Source organism: Engystomops pustulosus, unplaced genomic scaffold (genome assembly GCF_040894005.1).
Source record: "Engystomops pustulosus unplaced genomic scaffold, aEngPut4.maternal MAT_SCAFFOLD_398, whole genome shotgun sequence".
Taxonomy (NCBI): domain Eukaryota; kingdom Metazoa; phylum Chordata; class Amphibia; order Anura; family Leptodactylidae; genus Engystomops; species Engystomops pustulosus.
In genome coordinates, this window is record NW_027285277.1 from 44759 (window position 1) to 72546 (window position 27788).

The window sequence follows — 27788 nt, forward strand, 5'->3', positions numbered from 1 at the left end:
ATCTTTAAGGTTGATTCTCATTTTCAGTGAAGGAATACATCCAACATCAAAGTCATCTTTAGCAAAGGCATGACATTCTTCTCTCAACATCCGTCTTACCATCTGTTGTTCTTCTGCTCCCAAATGCTCTAGGGAAACCGGTGGATCCCAATGTTCTCTCGATGAAGGTGTCTGTTTCTCTTGTTGACAGGTGTTCACTCTAGGAGATGATGATGCACTCTCAGGTGGTGAATGGATTGGTCTCACATTGGCTGGGTAAACAGTCTTGATATCTTCAAGATGTCCCAATGAAGTTCTAGGATCCAATTTCACTTCATGCTTGGTGGAATTCATAACTAGCACAGTCACTTTGGCAAAACCACTATAAGGAACGCTTACCACAGTCTCACCTGTGATGACTCCTTCAGGCAGCTGAGCAGGATCTTGAGGAACAAACAGCATTTTCTGTGGCTTTGGTCTTGGTCCCACTCTGACACCACATTTCACTCCCACCGCTGTATGAGCAGGAATGGTAGTTGAGCGTAGGCCTATCCTTACCTCTCGGACTGACACAGTTGTTTCGGCCTTCTTGAGAGCTTGCACCACTCTCTCTGCTGCCCTGTTAGGTAATGCAAAGGATGTAGACACTGAGTCCACTAGTGGAGTGTGACTCTTGGTTTGGTGAACCACTTCAGCAATCACATTGTAACCAATAATAGGTTCTTCTGCGACTCGCTGGTCACTAGTAACCAGGAAAGGTACTGACAGTTCACAAGAATTGTTCTGCTTGGCACACAATTGAAAGGTAACTTCAACCCATCCTAAGAAAGGTATTATAGTCTGATTTGCAGCTCGTCCACTAAATGGGCCAGAACCTACCAGTTCTTGTACTGACCTGAGTCTGGTGTAAGGTAGGTATTGTCGCCTCCACTCTTCATTCAGGATACTGACTTGAGCTCCTGTGTCCCACAGAGCTTTAAAAGGAAATCCATCTAGTGTGCACTTGATCATGCATTTTTCTCCAACCAGGTTAATTAGTTTAGGCTGGTCTTCTGACATGCTTTCATCTGATGGCGCATAGCCTGAAGAAGTGTCACTATCAATACTGGTGACTGAGTAGTTTCTTCTTGCTTGGAGTTGTTGAAGACGGTCACACACTTGGGGATAATATTGGCGCAACCTCTCTCCATTCTGAGTAGCTTCAAAAGACATAGCATGGTTTGTGTGATTAGTTTGGAACCTCTTTGGGGTTGAGGTTACTGGTTGTCCCTCACCAGCAACCCTCTGCCTTTTAACTGCTTGAAACGAGGTGCACTGCAGTCTTTAGAAAAATGTCCTTCTTCACCACATTTAAGGCAATGGCAACAGGCTCTAGCTTGATTGGAGTTTATGCAATCTTCACAAGCTGGAGGTGGTCTGTTCACCAGGGGTGGTCTGTGTTGAAAGACTCGACGTGTTCTCTTGAATCTCTGTTCTGGTTCTGCTCTTAAGGCTCTTTTCAATTCAGCCAATTCTGTTCGAAGATCACTCACTACTGCTTCCCAATCAGTTGGTGTTACTGTCGCTTTAAGTAGTGTTTTGGGGGTGATTGGTGCTTGGTTAGGCACAAGATCAGTTTCTCTGACTTCTCCTTGTGGCACACTCACCATTTCTGTTCTAGGAGGAGTCACTTTGGTGATTTTGTTTGCAGAGTGCTCCTTTAATTTTTGCTCTCTTTCTGATTCAAGGCTGACAGCATCATTCAGTTTCTCAATTAATTCCTCATCTGTTATGTGGGGCACTTCCAGATACCGCTTCAACTGGAACTTGATGTTTTCACTTAATAAACCAGTCCAAACAGATCTGAGAAACTTCTTCTGGATTAAACCTGGATCAAATCTTTCTTCTGCTTCATCTTCTCTGGATGCAAACAAAAGCCTCTCTTTAAGCACAATAGCTCTAAACAAGAAGTTTTGAGGGGATTCTGTGATGTCTTGAGAGATATTGATGAGTTTATGGTAAAGGTCAGATGTGCTTTCTTCTTTGTAATGTCCCTTTAAGATAATTCTGAGTTGGGGTAAAGTCAGATTGTTTTTCATTTCCAGCATATTTCTGAGGTGCAATCCAGGACTGATGGCTTTCACTACTGCCTCAATAATTTCTTCATCACGGTATCCTTTCTGGACTCCAAAATCTATCTGATGAATGAGATTAGTATAGGACAGTCTTTCTCTTTCCTCTCTCTCCCCAATCTTGCCATTTATTTTAAACTCTTTCCTGATGGTGATCTCAGGAGTAGGACTGGTTCTCTTTACTGGCTTAGACTTGCTTGGAGATGGACCAGTGCTAAATACCCCTTCCAGTGTAGTAGCTGAATCTAACACAGTCTGTTGTAGGGCTTGAACCTGTTCTTTTAATCCTTGCAGCACCTTTTGTGGGGATGACAGGTTCTCTTCAGACACCAAACCCTCATTTGAGTTACTAGTTTCCAGGCTTGCAATAAATTGAGCTAGTCTTTGCAAGAACACAATCACAGTCTCTGATTCTTCACTCTCCTCAGCTTCATCTAGGGTGCTATTAATGGCTGTGATTAGATGTCTGCGGGTGCGGGCTTGATTAATTCTGTCCTCTGGCACCTTGGCTTGTTTGGCCACTGACACCAGTTCTGCGTGGGTTAATGGCAGGAGAGACCCACTAATGGCATCTAACTGTTGCTGTATGTCCATGGCTATTGTTAGGACAGCAGGCACTTTCTCTTTATACACAGTTCTGAGATTCACTAGCGGTGTACTGTATCTTTAAGAGACTCTGGGGCATCCCAAATCCACTCAAAATCCGCGTACGGGCCACCAATGTAACAGCCACACACGCCAGACCACGATGGGCTAGCAGGGGCGAGTTCTTTTAGGATTCTGAGGGTGTGTAGTTTAGGGGATATTAGGCCCAGATAGATAAGCACATGGTCCACAGTCTCTTTGAACAGTTTATTCTCAGCAGTCTGAACACTTCATACAGCAATCACAGTAATAATAATCCAAGACAAGTTCTAGGGGCAGTGACTTCAGTACCTGATGTATGAGGCTGAGGGGTCTCTGTGCTCCAGTGTCCTCCCTCTGCACATGTCTCTGGATCCTCTGTAGCTTCTGCAGTGACATATATTCATTCTCTGTGTCCTGTACAGAAATCTCTTGTGCTTCCAGCTCTTTCTTATGTGCAATGAATGTGCAATCTCTTCCCAGCTTTGCAGAGGTGTCTTCTGCTGCTACAGGTTCTTGCACTACCACCCAGACACTGGACCTGCTCTGCACTACAACAACTCAGACACTAGGCCTGGTCTCTGCAAATGTAACAATATTGTGTGATGTCACTACAGCAGCTTTGTTTTGTTAACTCTATAGTTGCTGTGTAGTAGTGTGATACACATGTGTATGTGCACAGTTTAGCTGTGTTTGTGAGGCAGGGATGTAGAGATGATGATACCCCTGTTTTCACTGGGCTACACATGGCCAGGAATAAGAATCAAAAGCATAGACATCACCAGTGGTAACTTTAACCAGGAGCAGAGACACCAATTCATATAACTTGATGTAGACTTTGTACATCAGATCCAGAAGATGCCAGGATTTGTAAATTACATCATTACTAAAAAGTGAGATAAAACAAAATGTACCTGCGCCAAACACTCTAACAAGTGATAAAAAATGTGGTATTTTGGGGTCTAGATGGTAATTTGCTATTAAATATAAGTGGATACCTGGTGATGGTGGAAACCGGACCTCCTGGTCTGAAGTGGATACAGTCCCTTTTCGTGCTGGAATCCGGAAATATGGTAAAGTCCACGATTATGGTTGTCCAGAAGGGTTTCTTTCCACAGGTAATCCAAACTGGATGTTCATAGACTTGAGGATCGCTAGTGTTTGCACGTGGAGTAGAGCCCCGGCCGGTGGCTACTGCTCCATACACAGTTCTGATTGCAATCCGTGTGGTGACGTCATCCGGTACGGTAAGTCCAGAAAGACAAAACTTCTTCCAGGAAGGAGTTTTGTCTTTCTGGACTTACCGTACCGGATGACGTCACCACACGGATTGCAATCAGAACTGTGTCTGGAGCAGTAGCCACCGGCCGGGGCTCTACTCCACGTGCAAACACTAGCGATCCTCAAGTCTATGAACATCCAGTTTGGATTACCTGTGGAAAGAAACCCCTCTGGACAACCATAATCGTGGACTTTACCATATTTCCGGATTCCAGCACGAAAAGGGACTGTATCCACTTCAGACCAGGAGGTCCGGTTTCCACCATCACCAGGTATCCACTTATATTTAATAGCAAATTACCATCTAGACCCCAAAATACCACATTTTTTATCACTTGTTAGAGTGTTTGACGCAGGTACATTTTGTTTTATCTTGTTTTTAGTAGCTCCACTAGTTGGATCTATACTCAAGTTGGGGTGCAGGTCACCACCTTTGTTACTAGCGACTTCAGCCTATTGTCCAGTGTTTGCGCTGACTCATTTCTGTTATTTTTTCATTACTAAAAAGTGTTCACAGTGGCCTCGTCTTTAGAAAGCAACCCTTCTTGGTGCTGCATCCCCAGGCATCTATTGGGTGGCTCTCCAGCTTTATTGTCCCATGTGACAGAAATAACAACCAAGTTTCCCTCATATTAGAGAAAATTAGTGTACCTCCTCAAGTGTAACCCCAACTGCCATATATCCACCTAGAAAAGGAAATTCCATAAGGTGTCCATACACTAAAACCAAAGCCAACTCCATAGAGCGGAGTGACACGGGCCAGGCCGGTCTCATTGGTGTCTTTGTATGGTCTTGACTGTGGGTGTAACAAATGGACACTTTATGAATTGTCTTAACCTGAAGACTGTGTTATACTTGTGGACTTTCGGTTCCTATGTCCCAATGTAACTTTTATCATGGGACAATGGTGCTGAGGTTAATGAAATATAAGGTTTAATCTACAATATGTGTAATAATTGGAAAATGGAAATGATGAAACTGTTACATCTTTATTCTTGTTGAATCCGGCGTCGCCTGGAGAATCTTTATTTATATAAAAAAATTAAATGATACCAATTAAATATATAAAAAGACATGTATTATAATCAATAGTGTCCTGGGGAAAGGATCTACCGGGAGGGACAAGAAGTCTTCATGGTCTTATTTATGTACGTAAAATTTCATTTGAAAAAAAAAAAAAGATTTGTTTTTCGCATATTACAAAACTGTGTCTAATTTTATATAATGATCAGATGTTGAGGCTTGTTAGAATTGTCCAGTCTTTTTATAATATGGTCTTTAAATTCTGGTGCCCGTATTCAGTAACGTCTCGGGCCTCTTAGTGGATTTGGGACCAGGACCAGGTTGGAGCTGACAGCGTCTTTTGCTCCTTGGTTCTATAGTAAGTGTGTTGGGTCGAGCGTTCACGTCCCTGCCGGCTCTCCGCCATCCCATCTGCTGTCTACTCCAACACCAGAAAAGTGGCGGATAAAGCATAATGACTCTCCCCCAGTGTATGTAGCCCCTGTATTCTGCTATATACCCTAAGGTTATCTGGGAGAATCTCTCTTTAATGGGGCAAGTTACAACGATTTCATACACAGCATTTTTTCTTACAGTTTGCCTGTAGCATATACAGTGTCTACATACCCAAGTATATACAGTGACCCCCTTAATTACAATATGTGTAGTGTCCCACAAATTATAACATTGTACATCTCATGAATAAGTATCGTAGCACAATACCAGTACCAGAACCAAGCTCAATATATAGATACAGCACCAGAAGTGATCTACATTCAGAGATACAGCACCAGAAGTGATCTACATTCAGAGATACAGCACCAGAAGTGATCTACATTCAGAGATACAGCACCAGAAGTGATCTACATTCAGAGATACAGCACCAGAAGTGACCTACATTCAGAGATACAGCGCCAGAAGTGACCTACATTCAGAGATACAGCACCAGTACTGATCTACATTTAGAGATACAGCGCCAGAACTGATCTACATTCAGAGATACAGCGCCAGAACTGATCTACATTCAGAGATACAGCGCCAGAACTGATCTACATTCAGAGATACAGCACCAGTACTGATCTACATTCAGAGATACAGCACCAGAAGTGATCTACATTCAGAGATACAGCACCAGAAGTGACCTACATTCAGAGATACAGTGCCAGAAGTGACCTACATTCAGAGATACAGCGCCAGAAGTGACCTACATTCAGAGATACAGCGCCAGAAGTGACCTACATTAAAATATACAGCGCCAGAACTTATCTACATTCAGAGACACAGCGCCAGAACTGATCTACGTTCAAAGATATAGCAGCAGTACTGATCTACATTCAGAGATACAGTACCAGTATTGATCTACATTTAGAGATACAGCGCCAGAACTGATCTACATTCAGAGATACAGTGCCAGAACTGATCTACATTTACCGATACAGCACCAGTACTGATCTACATTCAGATATACAGCGCCAGAACTGATCTACATTCAGAGACACAGCACCAGTACTGATCTACAATCAGAGATACAGCACCAGTACTGATCTACAATCAGAGATACAGCACCAGTACTGATCTACAATCAGAGATACAGCACCAGTACTGATCTACAATCAGAGATACAGCACCAGTACTGATCTACATTCAGAGATACAGCACCAGAAGGGATCTACATTCAGAGATACAGCACCAGATGGAGATGGAGTCCTGTGCGGCGCTCTTATTATTAATAGCAACTGTGTCTTAAAGACGAGGCCACTATTAATTCTTTTATCATTTGGAGCAAGTAGCAAGAAGAGGCATCTCTCACCTGCTCCAAATTATGCAAGAACCAAGAGCGCCCCCAACAGTCGCACTAAGAAAAAAAGGGTTTATGTATTATACCAATGAGTCTGAGGGGCTCCAGGCTTCACACTTATGGATCCCAGAGCCAGCTCATTTGCATAATTTTAAAAGCCTTTGTTTGCATAAGAAGCTAAAAGAAGAGCAGATCCTGCTAGAGGTGGTGTACACCAGCATGTCAGTGCTTGGTTTACAATCCTTCATCCTGGTGGTAGATGTCCTTCAACAGGAATGTTCCTAAGCCACTTCTGTGTGATCTGTGTTTTGGGTCAAGGTCTTGTTGGAAGATGAACCTTCAGGAATTCTGACAGATCAGGTTTTCATTGAGCATAATTCAGGACTCCATTCTGATTTCTCCCATCCTTGAACAGCCATGATGCTCCTAACATGATGCTGCCACCACCATACTCCCCTGTGGAGAGGACGGATGATGAGCAGTGATTGGTATCTTCTAGATATGGTAAATAGGTTTCATCTGGTCAGATGATCTAATTATTCACTGTATAAAAATAGATCAACAGGAAAATTAGGCTTCAAACTTAAAGGGGTTGTCCGAGACTGTGACACAAAAATAATGGTGACTGCTTAAAAAAATAAACATTTACTTACCTCCCGGCATCCAACGAAGCCATTGCTCCGGCCCGAGCCCCATGTAAACAAACAGGGGCACGGAAGTAACTCAGCTTTCAACTTCTGACCCACCTCGGCTGACCGGAAGCTTCCATACTCCTGTTTCTTTTCATGGGGCACAGACCGGAGCAATGGCTTCACGGGACGCCAGGAGGTAAGTAAATGTTTATATTTTTAAGCAGCCCCACCATTGTTTTTTTATACAGTCTCGGACAACCCATTTCTGTATACATGGCAGGGCTGTTTTCTACGGCATGTGAATGGAGCTCTCAAACCACACTCGTGTCACCGATTTCATCCTAGTAGCATTTTCTCTTCCGCAGAACAAAACAAATCCATCCATTTAGACCATGACTTGAGGAAGGTCTGTTTTGATTTTGGCAACACCTTCACAAAACCTTCTGCCAAAATTGATTTGTTAGTTATACGCGCCCACAATCCAAGTTAGGGTGGAAGGTTTTAGGGTTTGCTGTAATGTTTTGGAGTAAGGGACAGCTGGGATGGACCACATGACAGACGAGGACAGCAATCCCTAAGGCTAAGCTCCCTTCTCAGCTGTCCCTGGCTAATTATACAGCCTACCCTAAGTAGTAGATGACAACTGATAGACATTCCATTCCTGTGCTAAAGTGCAAATGCAGAAACAAAGACACTGCAAACCAATACTGGTCAGAACCAATAAGACAACGCAGTACAGAATTAAAGATCAAAATATATGGTTAGAAAACAGGCAAAGGGTCAAGAATTCCAAGACTTAGAAGCCAACTAGCTCCAAAGATTAATTATAGCAAGTACAGTGGAAATGGCAGGTAAACCTTTTATTAAGGGGCAGTAATTGTTGGCTGTTGGGGGCTTTGTGGCTATTGGCTACTGAAGTATCCATAACTGGCTAATAGGGGCTGATTAACTATTGGTTTCTGGTTCTCTGTGACTATTGTCTTCTGGGGACTCTGTGACTATTGGCTTCTGGGGGCTCTGTGACTATTGGCTTCTGGGGACTCTATGACTATTGACTTCTGGGGACTCTGTGACTATTGGCTTCTGGGGGCTCAGTGCCTATTGGCTTCTGGGTGCTCTGTGACTATTGGCTTCTGGGGGCTCAGTGACTATTGGCTTCTGGGGGCTCAGTGACTATTGGCTTCTGGGGGCTCAGTGACTATTGGCTTCTGGGGGCTCTTTGACTATTGGCTTCTGGGGACTTTGTGATTATTGGCTTCTGGGTGCTCTGTGACTTTTCACGTCTAGGGACTCTGTGTCTATTGGCTTCTGGGTGCTCTGTGACTATTGGCTTCTGGGGACTCTGTGACTATTGGCTTCAGGGACTCTGTGACTATTGGCTTCTGGGTGCTCTGTGACTACTGGATTCTGGGGACTCTGTGACTATTGGCTTCTGGGTGCTCTGTGACTATTGGCTTCTGGGGGCTCTATGACTATTGGCTTCTGGGGACTCTGTGACTACTGTCTTCTGGGGACTCAGTGACTATTGGCTTCTGGGTGCTCTGTGACTATTGGCTTCTAGGGACTCTGTGTCTATTTGCTTATGGGTGCTCTGTGACTATTGGCTTCTGGGGACGCTGTGACTATTGGCTTCTGGGACTCTGTGACTATTGGCTTCTGGGTGCTCTGTGACTACTGGCTTCTGGGTGCTCTGTGACTATTGGCTTCTGGGACTCTGTGACTATTGGCTTCTGGGTGCTCTGTGACTATTGGCTTCTGGGTGCTCTGTGACTATTGGCTTCTGGGGGCTCTATGACTATTGGCTTCTGGGTGCTCTGTGACTATTGGCTTCTGGGGACTCAGTGACTATTGGCTTCTGGGTGCTCTGTGACTATTGGCTTCTGGGGGCTCTATGACTATTGGCTTCTGGGGGCTCTGTGACTATTGGCTTCTGGGGACTTTGTGACTATTGGCTTCTGGGTACTCTGTAACTATTGGCTTCTGGGGGCTCTATGACTATTGGCTTCTGGGTGCTCTGTAACTATTGGCTTCTGGGTGCTCTGTAACTATTGGCTTCTGGGGGCTCTATAACTATTGGCTTCTGGGTGCTCTGTAACTATTGGCTTCTGGGGGCTCTATGACTATTGGCTTCTGGGGACTTTGTGACTATTGGCTTCTGGGTACTCTGTAACTATTGGCTTCTGGGGGCTCTATGACTATTGGCTTCTGGGTGCTCTGTAACTATTGGCTTCTGGGGGCTCTATGACTATTGGCTTCTGGGTGCTCTGTGACTATTGGCTTCTGGGTGCTCTGTGACTATTGGCTTCTGGGTGCTCTGTGACTATTGGCTTCTGGGGGCTCTATGACTATTGGCTTCTGGGTGCTCTGTGTCTATTTGCTTCTAGGGCTATGGGACTGTTTCCCTATCAGAAAGGACTAGGATCAGAATACTGCAGCAACATACAGTGATGGAAACCCACATACAGCCCCCCAGTGTTTTAAAAGAGAATGTCAACGCGCAATTTTTGAAAATTGGTTGAATCTAACTTCTGTACCAAGCTCATCTCTAGTTACACTTGTTTTTATAACAATGAAAAATAGTTTTATGATATTTCATACAATGTTGGTCCAACACATGTATAAGTTAAGATCTTCTGTTTAATCAATACAGTAAAGGAGCTGTTCTGTTGATGGGTCTCCTGATGACTTTTTGCTCATGTACATTTGGGAAATACTTACCAACAATAGGAGATAAGTCATTACACAGATAAGTCTCCAGTGGTTATATTTTATCTTTATAAAAATGGCTGTAAATTTTCTATAGATTGTGGGAGAGGAAAGGAAACCACGATGGCACCACCTGCAGTGCGACCCGATCTCAGATACATTGCAAGACTCTTCTCCTTTTTTAGCTCTGAAAACTTTCTTCTAGATTTACATTTCATTATCTATTATTTTATTATTATATTCAAGTATGTAATTGCATTTTCACAGTATTGACTGATGTATAAATCTGCTCCATTATCCTCGGTGAAGGCACCTCAGCTGCGTGGTCCTTAGTCTCCAATAATCCACGTCTTGTCCCTCCTCAGGCTCAGGCTGCAGATATTTCCATCCTTTAGTTCATACCCTGAGGTTCTAGTTCTGTTCACCAGGTAAAGTTTTGTTTAATTTCTAAGTTCAGATTTTTGTAAGTTTTTGATTTGTTTCCAGTGCTTTCTAAACGGCCTCCATACAACCTACTGTAGACATCTGCATCCAGGGTGTCCCTATTGTATCTCAACCTCCATAGACGAACCAAAGTCTTTGATTTGAATCAGAGTCATTTAAGTCGAATACTATTTTGCAATAAATTCTGCCAATTCAAACCCTTAAAGCTTTATCAAACCTGGAGCTTAAATAACTCATTATTATATGTCTAATATCATGAATTCATTTAGAACTTTGAAATAAACCACGTGATAAGATCCATAATCTGTGTCCTGAGGTGGATAATCCACAGTCTATTATCATCATTGGAAGACAACATTTTTTAGCTTCTTCACTCTAATTTATTTAAAATTGACCTTTATAACTTTACAGATTAATTGTAAATTTAAATTTCATTTAAAAAAAAAAATATAGGTTTTTGCCGCCAAAGAAATGCTATTTATTTTGAAAATAGAGGCACATTTACTTACCTGTCCGAGTCGCGATCCCTGATCCGGACTCTCTGACAATGATGAACTGTGTTGCGATCCACGTAGATTGTGCGCCTAATTTCCTGCATGTGTCGCTTTTCTGCTCAGGTCCGCTGGAGTTCACCTTCTTCTTCCTGGTGCATGTAAGTGCATTGGATGCGACACAAATTTAAATGTTAAATCCCGAGCTCAGTCTGAATCCGTCGGATCGTCCGACGCCCCTCCCCCCCCCATTTCTGTCACGTAAAAGCCGGCGGGATTGCAACACAATCCGATCGGGTGGGACACAATCCCCGGCGTGATCCCCGGCGGAAATGCGGCCGCGGGACCCCATAGTAAGCCCCATAGTTTTTATTTATAGAATTTCTCTATACGTTCACATTGACTTTTATAAAGGAAAAAGCCGGATTTTTGGCGACCAATTGGTGCCTTAAACAAGGGCTGTGGAGGCTTCTGTATTATGACTTCTGTTTGTCAGGAAGGTCACAATGGACACAGATAAGAGATACCAACTGCTGACTAGGGTTGAGCCTTGTGCTGTGGAGGGGTTTGTGCCGAACATTTCAAGGTTGGGCCCCGTACCCAGATTTCAGCCAAACGTTCGGGTTCATGGTCACCCCCACAGTAACATCCGTAATCGGGGCTGCCCCAGACTGTTCTTGTTAACCCTTTAAATGCCTTTGGTGACCGCATGTGCCCAAACCGATGCCGGTGAGCAATCGTCCCTACTGCTGACCCTTCCAAGTTACAGATTTCCATAAATTTTCGTCACAGTATCAGAAGTTTTTTTGGAATCCTAAAGCCTTCACTGTTATTCCTTCTGATTTCATTTTAAATTAAGGTTGATGAATAATTCTCAAAAGCAAATGCTGACAATATCCACCTGATAGAATCTAGTATACGGTGACACTGGATCTAGTTTGTGGTGACACTGGATGGTATCCGGTGAGGACAAGCTTCTACCACAGGTTAGGTTTTCACCACCATACGCACTGATGTATTTTTATCCTTTATTTTAATAGATTGTAGAAACATTTATCTCATTGATTTGAAACAACTTAGATTTTCATTACTGTTGGTGAATGTTGAGGAAGAGAAGATCAGATTTGATTTTATGGATCGAGAACCTTGGAAGAAGAAGGAGGTAAAGTCATTTGCTTCTGGCGTTACTTTTTTGGGAACCAGAAGAGTTTTCAAATTCTTAACAGCTTCTTAAATTAATAATCCCTGAGTATTTATGTGAATTATGGATAGTGGAAACCAGACCTTACTCACAGAACTGATCTTAGTTGGACTAACTCAGAATCTGAAGGCCAGAATTTCCCTGTCGTTTCTCTTCTTATTCCTTTACATTATGATCATCCTGGGGAACGGCTTCCTGATTTTCACCATCATCGTCAGTCCTCAGTTACACACCCCCATGTATTATTTCCTCTGTAACTTGTCTTTTATTGATTTGGGTTTTACAGCCTGCAATGTACCTAAACTTCTTCATGATACATTTTTTAATACAGGGATCATTTCTGTCGTTGGATGCTTGACCCAAATGATCCTTAGTCTATTCTTAGGCATGACTGAGTGTATCTTGTTGGCGGTGATGGCCTATGACCGGTACATCGCTATATGCTCTCCCTTACGGTACACCCTCATTATGAGCTGGAGCGTGTGTAATTGCACCACTGTCCTTATGTGGGGAGTAAGTTTCATTTTATCTTTTAGCCCACTCATCATTAATTCTTTTGTATTCTGTAAGGGAAACATATTGGACCATGTTTCATGTGAGATCTTAGTGGTCATGGAGTTGGCGTGTGGTGACCTCTCCAGACTTAAAATGCAGATGTTCTTTCAGAGTATTTTCGTTCTTGTAACACCCCTTGTATTTATTGTGGTGTCTTATATTTGCATAATTGCCTCATTATTACACATCAGTTCTGCTCTTAGCAGATCTAAAGCCTTCTCCACCTGCGCCTCCCACCTGACTGTGGTCATCATGTTTTATGGTGGAACCATCACCATGTACATGGGACAAGCAAGATTCTCTCATAACCTGAAATATATTTCTCTAATTTATGGTTTTGTTACCCCAACCATGAACCCATTCATCTATAGCTTGAGGAATAATGAAGTGAAAGAAGCCTTTAAGAAAGTGTTGTCCAAATATTCTGTGAAGTAACCATTTCATAAAGACAAACATTAGAGACGGAAAGTGACTAGTGACCCAGATGACAAATGACAGATGACAAATGAGACATAGACAGTCCCTGTCACCCAATTATTATTCCTCCAGGACCTGTTAGATAATCTCCTCTTTTGGGTCCTACATACTCAACTGTGTAACTGATCACTGCAAAAATAATTCCTGGGAATTATAGCCCCAAATAATATCTATAGCACCCCCCCAGTATAAAATAATTATAGCCCCAAATAATATCTATAGCACCCCCCCAGTATAAAATAATTATAGCTCCAAATAATATCTATAGCATCTCCCCCCCAGTATAAAATAATTATAGCCCCAAATAATATGTATAGCATCCCCCCCCAGTATAAAATAATTATAGCCCCAAATAATATATATAGCATCCCCCCCAGTATAAAATAATTATAGCCCCAAATAATATCTATAGCATCCCCCCCCCCCAGTATAAAATAATTATAGCCCCAAATAATATATATATAGCATCCCCCCCAGTATAAAATAATTATAGCCCCAAATAATATCTATAGCATCCCTCCCCCAGTATAAAATAATTATAGCCCCAAATAATATATATAGCACCCCCCCAGTATAAAATAATTATAGCCCCAAATAATATCTATAGCACCCCCCCAGTATAAAATAATTATAGCTCCAAATAATATCTATAGCATCCCCCCCCAGTATAAAATAATTATAGCCCCAAATAATATGTATAGCATCCCCCCCCAGTATAAAATAATTATAGCCCCAAATAATATATATAGCATCCCCCCCAGTATAAAATAATTATAGCCCCAAATAATATCTATAGCATCCCCCCCCCCAGTATAAAATAATTATAGCCCCAAATAATATATATATAGCATCCCCCCCCAGTATAAAATAATTATAGCCCCAAATAATATCTATAGCATCCCTCCCCCAGTATAAAATAATTATAGCCCCATATAATATCTATAGCATCCCCCCCCCCAGTATAAAATATTTATAGCCCCAAATAATATATATAGCACCCCCCCAGTATAAAATAATTATAGCCCCAAATAATATCTATAGCACCCCCCCAGTATAAAATAATTATAGCCCCAAATAATATGTATAGCATCCCCCCCCAGTATAAAATAATTATAGCCCCAAATAATATATATAGCACCCCCCCAGTATAAAATAATTATAGCCCCAAATAATATAAATAGCATCCCCCCCCAGTATAAAATAATTATAGCCCCAAATAATATCTATAGCATCCCCCCCCAGTATAAAATAATTATAGCCCCAAATAATATCTATAGCATCCCCCCCCAGTATAAAATAATTATAGCCCCAAATAATATATATAGCATCCCCCCCCCCAGTATAAAATAATTATAGCCCCAAATAATATCTATAGCATCCCCCCCCAGTATAAAATAATTATAGCCCCAAAAAATATATATAGCATCCCCCCCCAGTATAAAATAATTATAGCCCCAAATAATATCTATAGCATCCCCCCCCAGTATAAAATAATTATAGCCCCAAATAATATGTATAGCATCCCCCCCAGTATAAAATAATTATAGCCCCAAATAATATATATAGCATCCCCCCCCCCAGTATAAAATAATTATAGCCCCAAATAATATATATAGCACCCCCCCAGTATAAAATATTTATAGCCCCAAATAATATATATAGCACCCCCCCAGTATAAAATAATTATAGCCCCAAATAATATCTATAGCATCCCCCCCCAGTATAAAATAATTATAGCCCCAAATAATATGTATAGCATCCCCCCCCCCAGTATAAAATAATTATAGCCCCAAATAATATCTATAGCACCCCCCCCCCCAGTATAAAATAATTATAGCCCCAAATAATATCTATAGCATCCCCCCCCAGTATAAAATAATTATAGCCCCAAATAATATCTATAGCATCCCCCCCCCAGTATAAAATAATTATAGCCCCAAATAATATGTATAGCATCCCCCCCAGTATAAAATAATTATAGCCCCAAATAATATCTATAGCATCCCCCCCAGTATAAAATAATTATAGCCCCAAATAATATATATAGCACCCCCCCAGTATAAAATAATTATAGCCCCAAATAATATCTATAGCATCCCCCCCCAGTATAAAATAATTATAGCCCCAAATAATATCTATAGCATCCCCCCAGTATAAAATAATTATAGCCCCAAATAATATCTATAGCATCCCCCCCCAGTATAAAATAATTATAGCCCCAAATAATATGTATAGCATCCCCCCCCCCAGTATAAAATAATTATAGCCCCAAATAATATCTATAGCATCCCCCCCCCAGTATAAAATAATTATAGCCCCAAATAATATCTATAGCATCCCCCCCCCAGTATAAAATAATTATAGCCCCAAATAATATCTATAGCATCCCCCCCCCAGTATAAAATAATTATAGCCCCAAATAATATCTATAGCATCCCCCCCCCAGTATAAAATAATTATAGCCCCAAATAATATCTATAGCATCCCCCCCCCCAGTATAAAATAATTATAGCCCCAAATAATATATATAGCATCCCCCCCAGTATAAAATAATTATAGCCCCAAATAATATATATAGCACCCCCCCAGTATAAAATAATTATAGCCCCAAATAATATCTATAGCATCCCCCCCCCCAGTATAAAATAATTATAGCCCCAAATAATATCTATAGCATCCCCCCCCAGTATAAAATAATTATAGCCCCAAATAATATCTATAGCATCCCCCCCCCCAGTATAAAATAATTATAGCCCCAAATAATATATATAGCATCCCCCCCAGTATAAAATAATTATAGCCCCAAATAATATATATAGCACCCCCCCAGTATAAAATAATTATAGCCCCAAATAATATCTATAGCATCCCCCCCCCAGTATAAAATAATTATAGCCCCAAATAATATCTATAGCATCCCCCCCCAGTATAAAATAATTATAGCCCCAAATAATATCTATAGCATCCCCCCCCCAGTATAAAATAATTATAGCCCCAAATAATATATATAGCATCCCCCCCCCAGTATAAAATAATTATAGCCCCATATAATATCTATAGCATCCCCCCCCAGTATAAAATAATTATAGCCCGAAATAATATGTATAGCATCCCCCCCCCAGTATAAAATAATTATAGCCCCAAATAATATCTATAGCATCCCCCCCCCCAGTATAAAATAATTATAGCCCCAAATAATATCTATAGCATCCCCCCCCAGTATAAAATAATTATAGCCCCAAATAATATGTATAGCATCCCCCCCAGTATAAAATAATTATAGCCCCAAATAATATGTATAGCACCCCCCCCCAGTATAAAATAATTATAGCCCCAAATAATATCTATAGCATCCCCCCCCAGTATAAAATAATTATAGCCCCAAATAATATGTATAGCACCCCCCCAGTATAAAATAATTATAGCCCCAAATAATATCTATAGCACCCCCCCAGTATAAAATAATTATAGCCCCAAATAATATATATAGCACCCCCCCAGTATAAAATAATTATAGCCCCAAATAATATCTATAGCACCCCCCCAGTATAAAATAATTATAGCCCCAAATAATATATATATAGCATTCCCCCCCAGTATAAAATAATTATAGCTCCAAATAATATCTATAGCATCCCCCCCCCAGTATAAAATAATTATAGCCCCAAATAATATGTATAGCATCCCCCCCCAGTATAAAATAATTATAGCCCCAAATAATATCTATAGCATCCCCCCCCCAGTATAAAATAATTATAGCCCCAAATAATATATATAGCATCCCCCCCAGTATAAAATAATTATAGCCCCAAATAATATCTATAGCATCCCCCCCCCCAGTATAAAATAATTATAGCCCCAAATAATATATATATAGCATCCCCCCCCAGTATAAAATAATTATAGCCCCAAATAATATCTATAGCATCCCCCCCCAGTATAAAATAATTATAGCCCCAAATAATATATATAGCATCCCCCCCAGTATAAAATAATTATAGCCCCAAATAATATATATAGCACCCCCCCAGTATAAAATAATTATAGCCCCAAATAATATCTATAGCATCCCCCCCCAGTATAAAATAATTATAGCCCCAAATAATATGTATAGCATCCCCCCCCAGTATAAAATAATTATAGCCCCAAATAATATATATAGCATCCCCCCCCCAGTATAAAATAATTATAGCCCCAAATAATATCTATAGCATCCCCCCCCAGTATAAAATAATTATAGCCCCAAATAATATGTATAGCATCCCCCCCCAGTATAAAATAATTATAGCCCCAAATAATATATATAGCATCCCCCCCCCCAGTATAAAATAATTATAGCCCCAAATAATATCTATAGCATCCCCCCCCAGTATAAAATAATTATAGCCCCAAAAAATATATATAGCATCCCCCCCCAGTATAAAATAATTATAGCCCCAAATAATATCTATAGCATCCCCCCCCAGTATAAAATAATTATAGCCCCAAATAATATGTATAGCATCCCCCCCCAGTATAAAATAATTATAGCCCCAAATAATATATATAGCATCCCCCCCCCCAGTATAAAATAATTATAGCCCCAAATAATATCTATAGCACCCCCCCCCAGTATAAAATAATTATAGCCCCAAATAATATCTATAGCATCCCCCCCCCCAGTATAAAATAATTATAGCCCCAAATAATATCTATAGCATCCCCCCCCAGTATAAAATAATTATAGCCCCAAATAATATCTATAGCATCCCCCCCCCAGTATAAAATAATTATAGCCCCAAATAATATGTATAGCATCCCCCCCAGTATAAAATAATTATAGCCCCAAATAATATATATATAGCATCCCCCCCCCAGTATAAAATAATTATAGCCCCAAATAATATATATAGCACCCCCCCCCAGTATAAAATAATTATAGCCCCAAATAATACATATAGCATCCCCCCCCCAGTATAAAATAATTATAGCCCCAAATAATATCTATAGCATCCCTCCCCCAGTATAAAATAATTATAGCCCCAAATAATATCTATAGCATCCCCCCAGTATAAAATAATTATAGCCCCAAATAATATCTATAGCATCCCCCCCCAGTATAAAATAATTATAGCCCCAAATAATATCTATAGCACCCCCCCAGTATAAAATAATTATAGCCCCAAATAATATCTATAGCATCCCCCCCCAGTATAAAATAATTATAGCCCCAAATAATATCTATAGCATCCCCCCCCAGTATAAAATAATTATAGCCCCAAATAATATCTATAGCATCCCCCCCCAGTATAAAATAATTATAGCCCCAAATAATATCTATAGCATCCCCCCCCAGTATAAAATAATTATAGCCCCAAATAATATCTATAGCATCCCCCCCCCAGTATAAAATAATTATAGCCCCAAATAATATATATAGCATCCCCCCCAGTATAAAATAATTATAGCCCCAAATAATATATATAGCACCCCCCCAGTATAAAATAATTATAGCCCCAAATAATATCTATAGCATCCCCCCCCCAGTATAAAATAATTATAGCCCCAAATAATATCTATAGCATCCCCCCCCAGTATAAAATAATTATAGCCCCAAATAATATGTATAGCATCCCCCCCCAGTATAAAATAATTATAGCCCCAAATAATATCTATAGCACCCCCCCCAGTATAAAATAATTATAGCCCCAAATAATATCTATAGCATCCCCCCCCCCAGTATAAAATAATTATAGCCCCAAATAATATCTATAGCATCCCCCCCCAGTATAAAATAATTATAGCCCCAAATAATATCTATAGCATCCCCCCCCCAGTATAAAATAATTATAGCCCCAAATAATATCTATAGCATCCCCCCCAGTATAAAATAATTATAGCCCCAAATAATATATATATAGCATCCCCCCCCAGTATAAAATAATTATAGCCCCAAATAATATATATATAGCATCCCCCCCAGTATAAAATAATTATAGCCCCAAATAATATCTATAGCATCCCCCCCCAGTATAAAATAATTATAGCCCCAAATAATATATATAGCACCCCCCCAGTATAAAATAATTATAGCCCCAAATAATATCTATAGCATCCCCCCCCAGTATAAAATAATTATAGCCCCAAATAATATCTATAGCATCCCCCCAGTATAAAATAATTATAGCCCCAAATAATATCTATAGCATCCCCCCCCCCAGTATAAAATAATTATAGCCCCAAATAATATCTATAGCATCCCCCCCCAGTATAAAATAATTATAGCCCCAAATAATATCTATAGCATCCCCCCCCCAGTATAAAATAATTATAGCCCCAAATAATATCTATAGCATCCCCCCCCCAGTATAAAATAATTATAGCCCCAAATAATATCTATAGCATCCCCCCCCAGTATAAAATAATTATAGCCCCAAATAATATCTATAGCATCCCCCCAGTATAAAATAATTATAGCCCCAAATAATATATATAGCATCCCCCCCAGTATAAAATAATTATAGCCCCAAATAATATCTATAGCATCCCCCCCAGTATAAAATAATTATAGCCCCAAATAATATATATAGCACCCCCCCAGTATAAAATAATTATAGCCCCAAATAATATCTATAGCATCCCCCCCCCCCAGTATAAAATAATTATAGCCCCAAATAATATCTATAGCATCCCCCCCCCAGTATAAAATAATTATAGCTCCAAATAATATCTATAGCATCCCCCCCAGTATAAAATAATTATAGCCCCAAATAATATATATAGCATCCCCCCCAGTATAAAATAATTATAGCCCCAAATAATATATATAGCACCCCCCCAGTATAAAATAATTATAGCCCCAAATAATATATATAGCATCCCCCCCCCAGTATAAAATAATTATAGCCCCAAATAATATCTATAGCATCCCCCCCCAGTATAAAATAATTATAGCCCCAAATAATATGTATAGCATCCCCCCCCAGTATAAAATAATTATAGCCCCAAATAATATGTATAGCATCCCCCCCAGTATAAAATAATTATAGCCCCAAATAATATCTATAGCATCCCCCCCCCAGTATAAAATAATTTTAGCCCCAAATAATATATATAGCATCCCCCCCCCCAGTATAAAATAATTATAGCCCCAAATAATATCTATTGCATCCCCCCCCCAGTATAAAATAATTATAGCCCCAAATAATATCTATAGCACCCCCCCCCAGTATAAAATAATTTTAGCCCCAAATAATATATATAGCATCCCCCCCCCCAGTATAAAATAATTATAGCCCCAAATAATATCTATAGCACCCCCCCAGTATAAAATAATTATAGCCCCAAATAATATGTATAGCATCCCCCCCCAGTATAAAATAATTATAGCCCCAAATAATATATATAGCACCCCCCCAGTATAAAATAATTATAGCCCCAAATAATATCTATAGCATCCCCCCCCCAGTATAAAATAATTATAGCCCCAAATAATATATATAGCACCCCCCCAGTATAAAATAATTATAGCCCCAAATAATATCTATAGCATCCCCCCCCCAGTATAAAATAATTATAGCCCCAAATAATATCTATAGCATCCCCCCCAGTATAAAATAATTATAGCCCCAAATAATATCTATAGCATCCCCCCCAGTATAAAATAATTATAGCCCCAAATAATATGTATAGCATCCCCCCCCAGTATAAAATAATTATAGCCCCAAATAATATCTATAGCATCCCCCCCCAGTATAAAATAATTATAGCCCCATATAATATCTATAGCATCCCCCCCCAGTATAAAATAATTATAGCCCCAAATAATATGTATAGCATCCCCCCCCCAGTATAAAATAATTATAGCCCCAAATAATATCTATAGCATCCCCCCCCAGTATAAAATAATTATAGCCCCAAATAATATCTATAGCATCCCCCCCCCAGTATAAAATAATTATAGCCCCAAATAATATGTATAGCATCCCCCCCCCCAGTATAAAATAATTATAGCCCCAAATAATATCTATAGCATCCCCCCCCAGTATAAAATAATTATAGCCCCAAATAATATATATAGCATCCCCCCCCCCCAGGATAAAATAATTATAGCCCCAAATAATATGTATAGCACCCCCCCCCCAGTATAAAATAATTATAGCCCCAAATAATATCTATAGCATCCCCCCCCAGTATAAAATAATTATAGCCCCAAATAATATGTATAGCATCCCCCCCCAGTATAAAATAATTATAGCCCCAAATAATATATATAGCACCCCCCCAGTATAAAATAATTATAGCCCCAAATAATATCTATAGCACCCCCCCAGTATAAAATAATTATAGCCCCAAATAATATGTATAGCATCCCCCCCCAGTATAAAATAATTATAGCTCCAAATAATATCTATAGCACCCCCCCAGTATAAAATAATTATAGCCCCAAATAATATCTATAGCACCCCCCCAGTATAAAATAATTATAGCTCCAAATAATATCTATAGCATCCCCCCCCAGTATAAAATAATTATAGCCCCAAATAATATGTATAGCATCCCCCCCCCAGTATAAAATAATTATAGCCCCAAATAATATCTATAGCATCCCCCCCCCCAGTATAAAATAATTATAGCCCCAAATAATATGTATAGCATCCCCCCCCCAGTATAAAATAATTATAGCCCCAAATAATATCTATAGCATCCCCCCCCCCAGTATAAAATAATTATAGCCCCAAATAATATATATAGCATCCCCCCCAGTATAAAATAATTATAGCCCCAAAAAATATCTATAGCATCCCCCCCCCAGTATAAAATAATTATAGCCCCAAATAATATATATATAGCATCCCCCCCCAGTATAAAATAATTATAGCCCCAAATAATATCTATAGCATCCCCCCCCCAGTATAAAATAATTATAGCCCCAATAATATCTATAGCATCCCCCCCAGTATAAAATAATTATAGCCCCAAATAATATCTATAGCACCCCCCCCAGTATAAAATAATTATAGCCCCAAATAATATGTATAGCATCCCCCCCCAGTATAAAATAATTATAGCCCCAAATAATATATATAGCATCCCCCCCCCCCAGTATAAAATAATTATAGCCCCAAATAATATGTATAGCATCCCCCCCCAGTATAAAATAATTATAGCCCCAAATAATATGTATAGCATCCCCCCCCAGTATAAAATAATTATAGCCCCAAATAATATCTATAGCACCCCCCCAGTATAAAATAATTATAGCCCCAAATAATATCTATAGCATCCCTCCCCCAGTATAAAATAATTATAGCCCCAAATAATATCTATAGCATCCCCCCCCCAGTATAAAATATTTATAGCCCCAAATAATATATATAGCACCCCCCCAGTATAAAATAATTATAGCCCCAAATAATATCTATAGCACCCCCCCAGTATAAAATAATTATAGCCCCAAATAATATGTATAGCATCCCCCCCCAGTATAAAATAATTATAGCCCCAAATAATATCTATAGCATCCCCCCCCAGTATAAAATAATTATAGCCCCAAATAATATGTATAGCATCCCCCCCCAGTATAAAATAATTATAGCCCCAAATAATATGTATAGCATCCCCCCCCCAGTATAAAATAATTATAGCCCCAAATAATATATATAGCATCCCCCCCCCCAGTATAAAATAATTATAGCCCCAAATAATATCTATAGCACCCCCCCAGTATAAAATAATTATAGCCCCAAATAATATGTATAGCATCCCCCCCCAGTATAAAATAATTATAGCCCCAAATAATATATATAGCACCCCCCCAGTATAAAATAATTATAGCCCCAAATAATATCTATAGCATCCCCCCCCCAGTATAAAATAATTATAGCCCCAAATAATATATATAGCACCCCCCCAGTATAAAATAATTATAGCCCCAAATAATATCTATAGCACCCCCCCCCCAGTATAAAATAATTATAGCCCCAAATAATATCTATAGCATCCCCCCAGTATAAAATAATTATAGCCCCAAATAATATGTATAGCATCCCCCCCCAGTATAAAATAATTATAGCCCCAAATAATATCTATAGCATCCCCCCCCCAGTATAAAATAATTATAGCCCCATATAATATCTATAGCATCCCCCCCCAGTATAAAATAATTATAGCCCCAAATAATATGTATAGCATCCCCCCCCCAGTATAAAATAATTATAGCCCCAAATAATATCTATAGCATCCCCCCCCAGTATAAAATAATTATAGCCCCAAATAATATGTATAGCATCCCCCCCAGTATAAAATAATTATAGCCCCAAATAATATGTATAGCACCCCCCCCCAGTATAAAATAATTATAGCCCCAAATAATATCTATAGCATCCCCCCCCCAGTATAAAATAATTATAGCCCCAAATAATATCTATAGCACCCCCCCAGTATAAAATAATTATAGCCCCAAATAATATGTATAGCATCCCCCCCCAGTATAAAATAATTATAGCCCCAAATAATATCTATAGCACCCCCCCAGTATAAAATAATTATAGCCCCAAATAATATATATAGCACCCCCCCAGTATAAAATAATTATAGCCCCAAATAATATCTATAGCACCCCCCCAGTATAAAATAATTATAGCTCCAAATAATATCTATAGCATCCCCCCCCCCCAGTATAAAATAATTATAGCCCCAAATAATATGTATAGCATCCCCCCCCAGTATAAAATAATTATAGCCCCAAATAATATCTATAGCATCCCCCCCCCAGTATAAAATAATTATAGCCCCAAATAATATATATAGCATCCCCCCCAGTATAAAATAATTATAGCCCCAAATAATATCTATAGCATCCCCCCCCAGTATAAAATAATTATAGCCCCAAATAATATATATATAGCATCCCCCCCCCAGTATAAAATAATTATAGCCCCAAATAATATCTATAGCATCCCCCCCCAGTATAAAATAATTATAGCCCCAAATAATATATATAGCATCCCCCCCAGTATAAAATAATTATAGCCCCAAATAATATATATAGCACCCCCAGTATAAAATAATTATAGCCCCAAATAATATCTATAGCATCCCCCCCCAGTATAAAATCATTATAGCCCCAAATAATATGTATAGCATCCCCCCCCAGTATAAAATAATTATAGCCCCAAATAATATATATAGCATCCCCCCCAGTATAAAATAATTATAGCCCCAAATAATATCTATAGCATCCCCCCCAGTATAAAATAATTATAGCCCCAAATAATATGTATAGCATCCCCCCCCAGTATAAAATAATTATAGCCCCAAATAATATATATAGCATCCCCCCCCCCCAGTATAAAATAATTATAGCCCCAAATAATATCTATAGCATCCCCCCCCCAGTATAAAATAATTATAGCCCCAAAAAATATATATAGCATCCCCCCCCAGTATAAAATAATTATAGCCCCAAATAATATCTATAGCATCCCCCCCCAGTATAAAATAATTATAGCCCCAAATAATATGTATAGCATCCCCCCCCAGTATAAAATAATTATAGCCCCAAATAATATATATAGCATCCCCCCCCCCAGTATAAAATAATTATAGCCCCAAATAATATCTATAGCACCCCCCCCCAGTATAAAATAATTATAGCCCCAAATAATATCTATAGCATCCCCCCCCCCAGTATAAAATAATTATACAGCCCCAAATTATATCTATAGCATCCCCCCCCAGTATAAAATAATTATAGCCCCAAATAATATCTATAGCATCCCCCCCCAGTATAAAATAATTATAGCCCCAAATAATATCTATAGCATCCCCCCCCCCAGTATAAAATAATTATAGCCCCAAATAATATATATAGCATCCCCCCCAGTATAAAATAATTATAGCCCCAAATAATATATATAGCACCCCCCCAGTATAAAATAATTATAGCCCCAAATAATATCTATAGCATCCCCCCCCCAGTATAAAATAATTATAGCCCCAAATAATATCTATAGCATCCCCCCCCAGTATAAAATAATTATAGCCCCAAATAATATGTATAGCATCCCCCCCCAGTATAAAATAATTATAGCCCCAAATAATATCTATAGCACCCCCCCAGTATAAAATAATTATAGCCCCAAATAATATCTATAGCATCCCCCCCCCAGTATAAAATAATTATAGCCCCAAATAATATCTATAGCATCCCCCCCAGTATAAAATAATTATAGCCCCAAATAATATATATAGCATCCCCCCCAGTATAAAATAATTATAGCCCCAAATAATATCTATAGCACCCCCCCAGTATAAAATAATTATAGCCCCAAATAATATCTATAGCATCCCCCCCAGTATAAAATAATTATAGCCCCAAATAATATCTATAGCATCCCCCCCAGTATAAAATAATTATAGCCCCAAATAATATATATATAGCATCCCCCCCCAGTATAAAATAATTATAGCCCCAAATAATATATATATAGCATCCCCCCCAGTATAAAATAATTATAGCCCCAAATAATATCTATAGCATCCCCCCCCAGTATAAAATAATTATAGCCCCAAATAATATCTATAGCATCCCCCCCAGTATAAAATAATTATAGCCCCAAATAATATCTATAGCATCCCCCCAGTATAAAATAATTATAGCCCCAAATAATATATATAGCACCCCCCCCAGTATAAAATAATTATAGCCCCAAATAATATCTATAGCATCCCCCCCCAGTATAAAATAATTATAGCCCCAAATAATATCTATAGCATCCCCCAGTATAAAATAATTATAGCCCCAAATAATATCTATAGCATCCCCCCCAGTATAAAATAATTATAGCCCCAAATAATATCTATAGCATCCCCCCCCCAGTATAAAATAATTATAGCCCCAAATAATATCTATAGCATCCCCCCCCCAGTATAAAATAATTATAGCCCCAAATAATATCTATAGCATCCCCCCCCAGTATTAAATAATTATAGCCCCAAATAATATCTATAGCATCCCCCCAGTATAAAATAATTATAGCCCCAAATAATATCTATAGCATCCCCCCCCAGTATAAAATAATTATAGCCCCAAATAATATATATAGCATCCCCCCCAGTATAAAATAATTATAGCCCCAAATAATATCTATAGCATCCCCCCCAGTATAAAATAATTATAGCCCCAAATAATATATATAGCACCCCCCCAGTATAAAATAATTATAGCCCCAAATAATATCTATAGCATCCCCCCCCCCCCAGTATAAAATAATTATAGCCCCAAATAATATCTATAGCATCCCCCCCCCCCAGTATAAAATAATTATAGCTCCAAATAATATCTATAGCATCCCCCCCCAGTATAAAATAATTATAGCCCCAAATAATATCTATAGCATCCCCCCCAGTATAAAATAATTATAGCCCCAAATAATATCTATAGCACCCCCCCAGTATAAAATAATTATAGCCCCAAATAATATATATAGCACCCCCCCAGTATAAAATAATTATAGCCCCAAATAATATGTATAGCATCCCCCCCCAGTATAAAATAATTATAGCCCCAAATAATATCTATAGCATCCCCCCCCAGTATAAAATAATTATAGCCCCAAATAATATGTATAGCATCCCCCCCCAGTATAAAATAATTATAGCCCCAAATAATATGTATAGCATCCCCCCCCAGTATAAAATAATTATAGCCCCAAATAATATCTATAGCATCCCCCCCCAGTATAAAATAATTATAGCCCAAATAATATCTATTGCATCCCCCCCCCAGTATAAAATAATTATAGCCCCAAATAATATCTATAGCACCCCCCCCCAGTATAAAATAATTATAGCCCCAAATAATATATATAGCATCCCCCCAGTATAAAATAATTATAGCCCCAAATAATATCTATAGCATCCCCCCCCCAGTATAAAATAATTATAGCCCCAAATAATATCTATAGCATCCCCCCCCAGTATAAAATAATTATAGCCCCAAATAATATATATAGCATCCCCCCCCCAGTATAAAATAATTATAGCCCCAAATAATATCTATAGCATCCCCCCCCCCCAGTATAAAATAATTATAGCCCCAAATAATATCTATAGCATCCCCCCCAGTATAAAATAATTATAGCCCCAAATAATATCTATAGCATCCCCCCCCCCAGTATAAAATAATTATAGCCCCAAATAATATCTATAGCATCCCTCCCCCAGTATAAAATAATTATAGCCCCATATAATATCTATAGCATCCCCCCCCAGTATAAAATAATTATAGCCCCAAATAATATGTATAGCATCCCCCCCCAGTATAAAATAATTATAGCCCCAAATAATATCTATAGCATCCCCCCCCCAGTATAAAATAATTATAGCCCCAAATAATATCTATAGCATCCCTCCCCCAGTATAAAATAATTATAGCCCCATATAATATCTATAGCATCCCCCCCCAGTATAAAATAATTATAGCCCCAAATAATATGTATAGCA

At 38.9% G+C, this 27788-nt stretch overlaps 1 protein-coding gene across 1 annotated transcript; it reads left to right on the forward strand.

The window, feature by feature from the left end:
* Positions 1–12332: 12332 nt before the first annotated feature.
* LOC140111150 (olfactory receptor 13D1-like) lies at positions 12333–13259 on the forward strand. The gene has a single exon (XM_072132330.1). The coding sequence runs from the start codon at positions 12333–12335 to the stop codon at positions 13257–13259; it is 927 nt and encodes a 308-aa protein (XP_071988431.1).
* The last annotated feature ends 14529 nt before the right edge of the window (positions 13260–27788 follow it).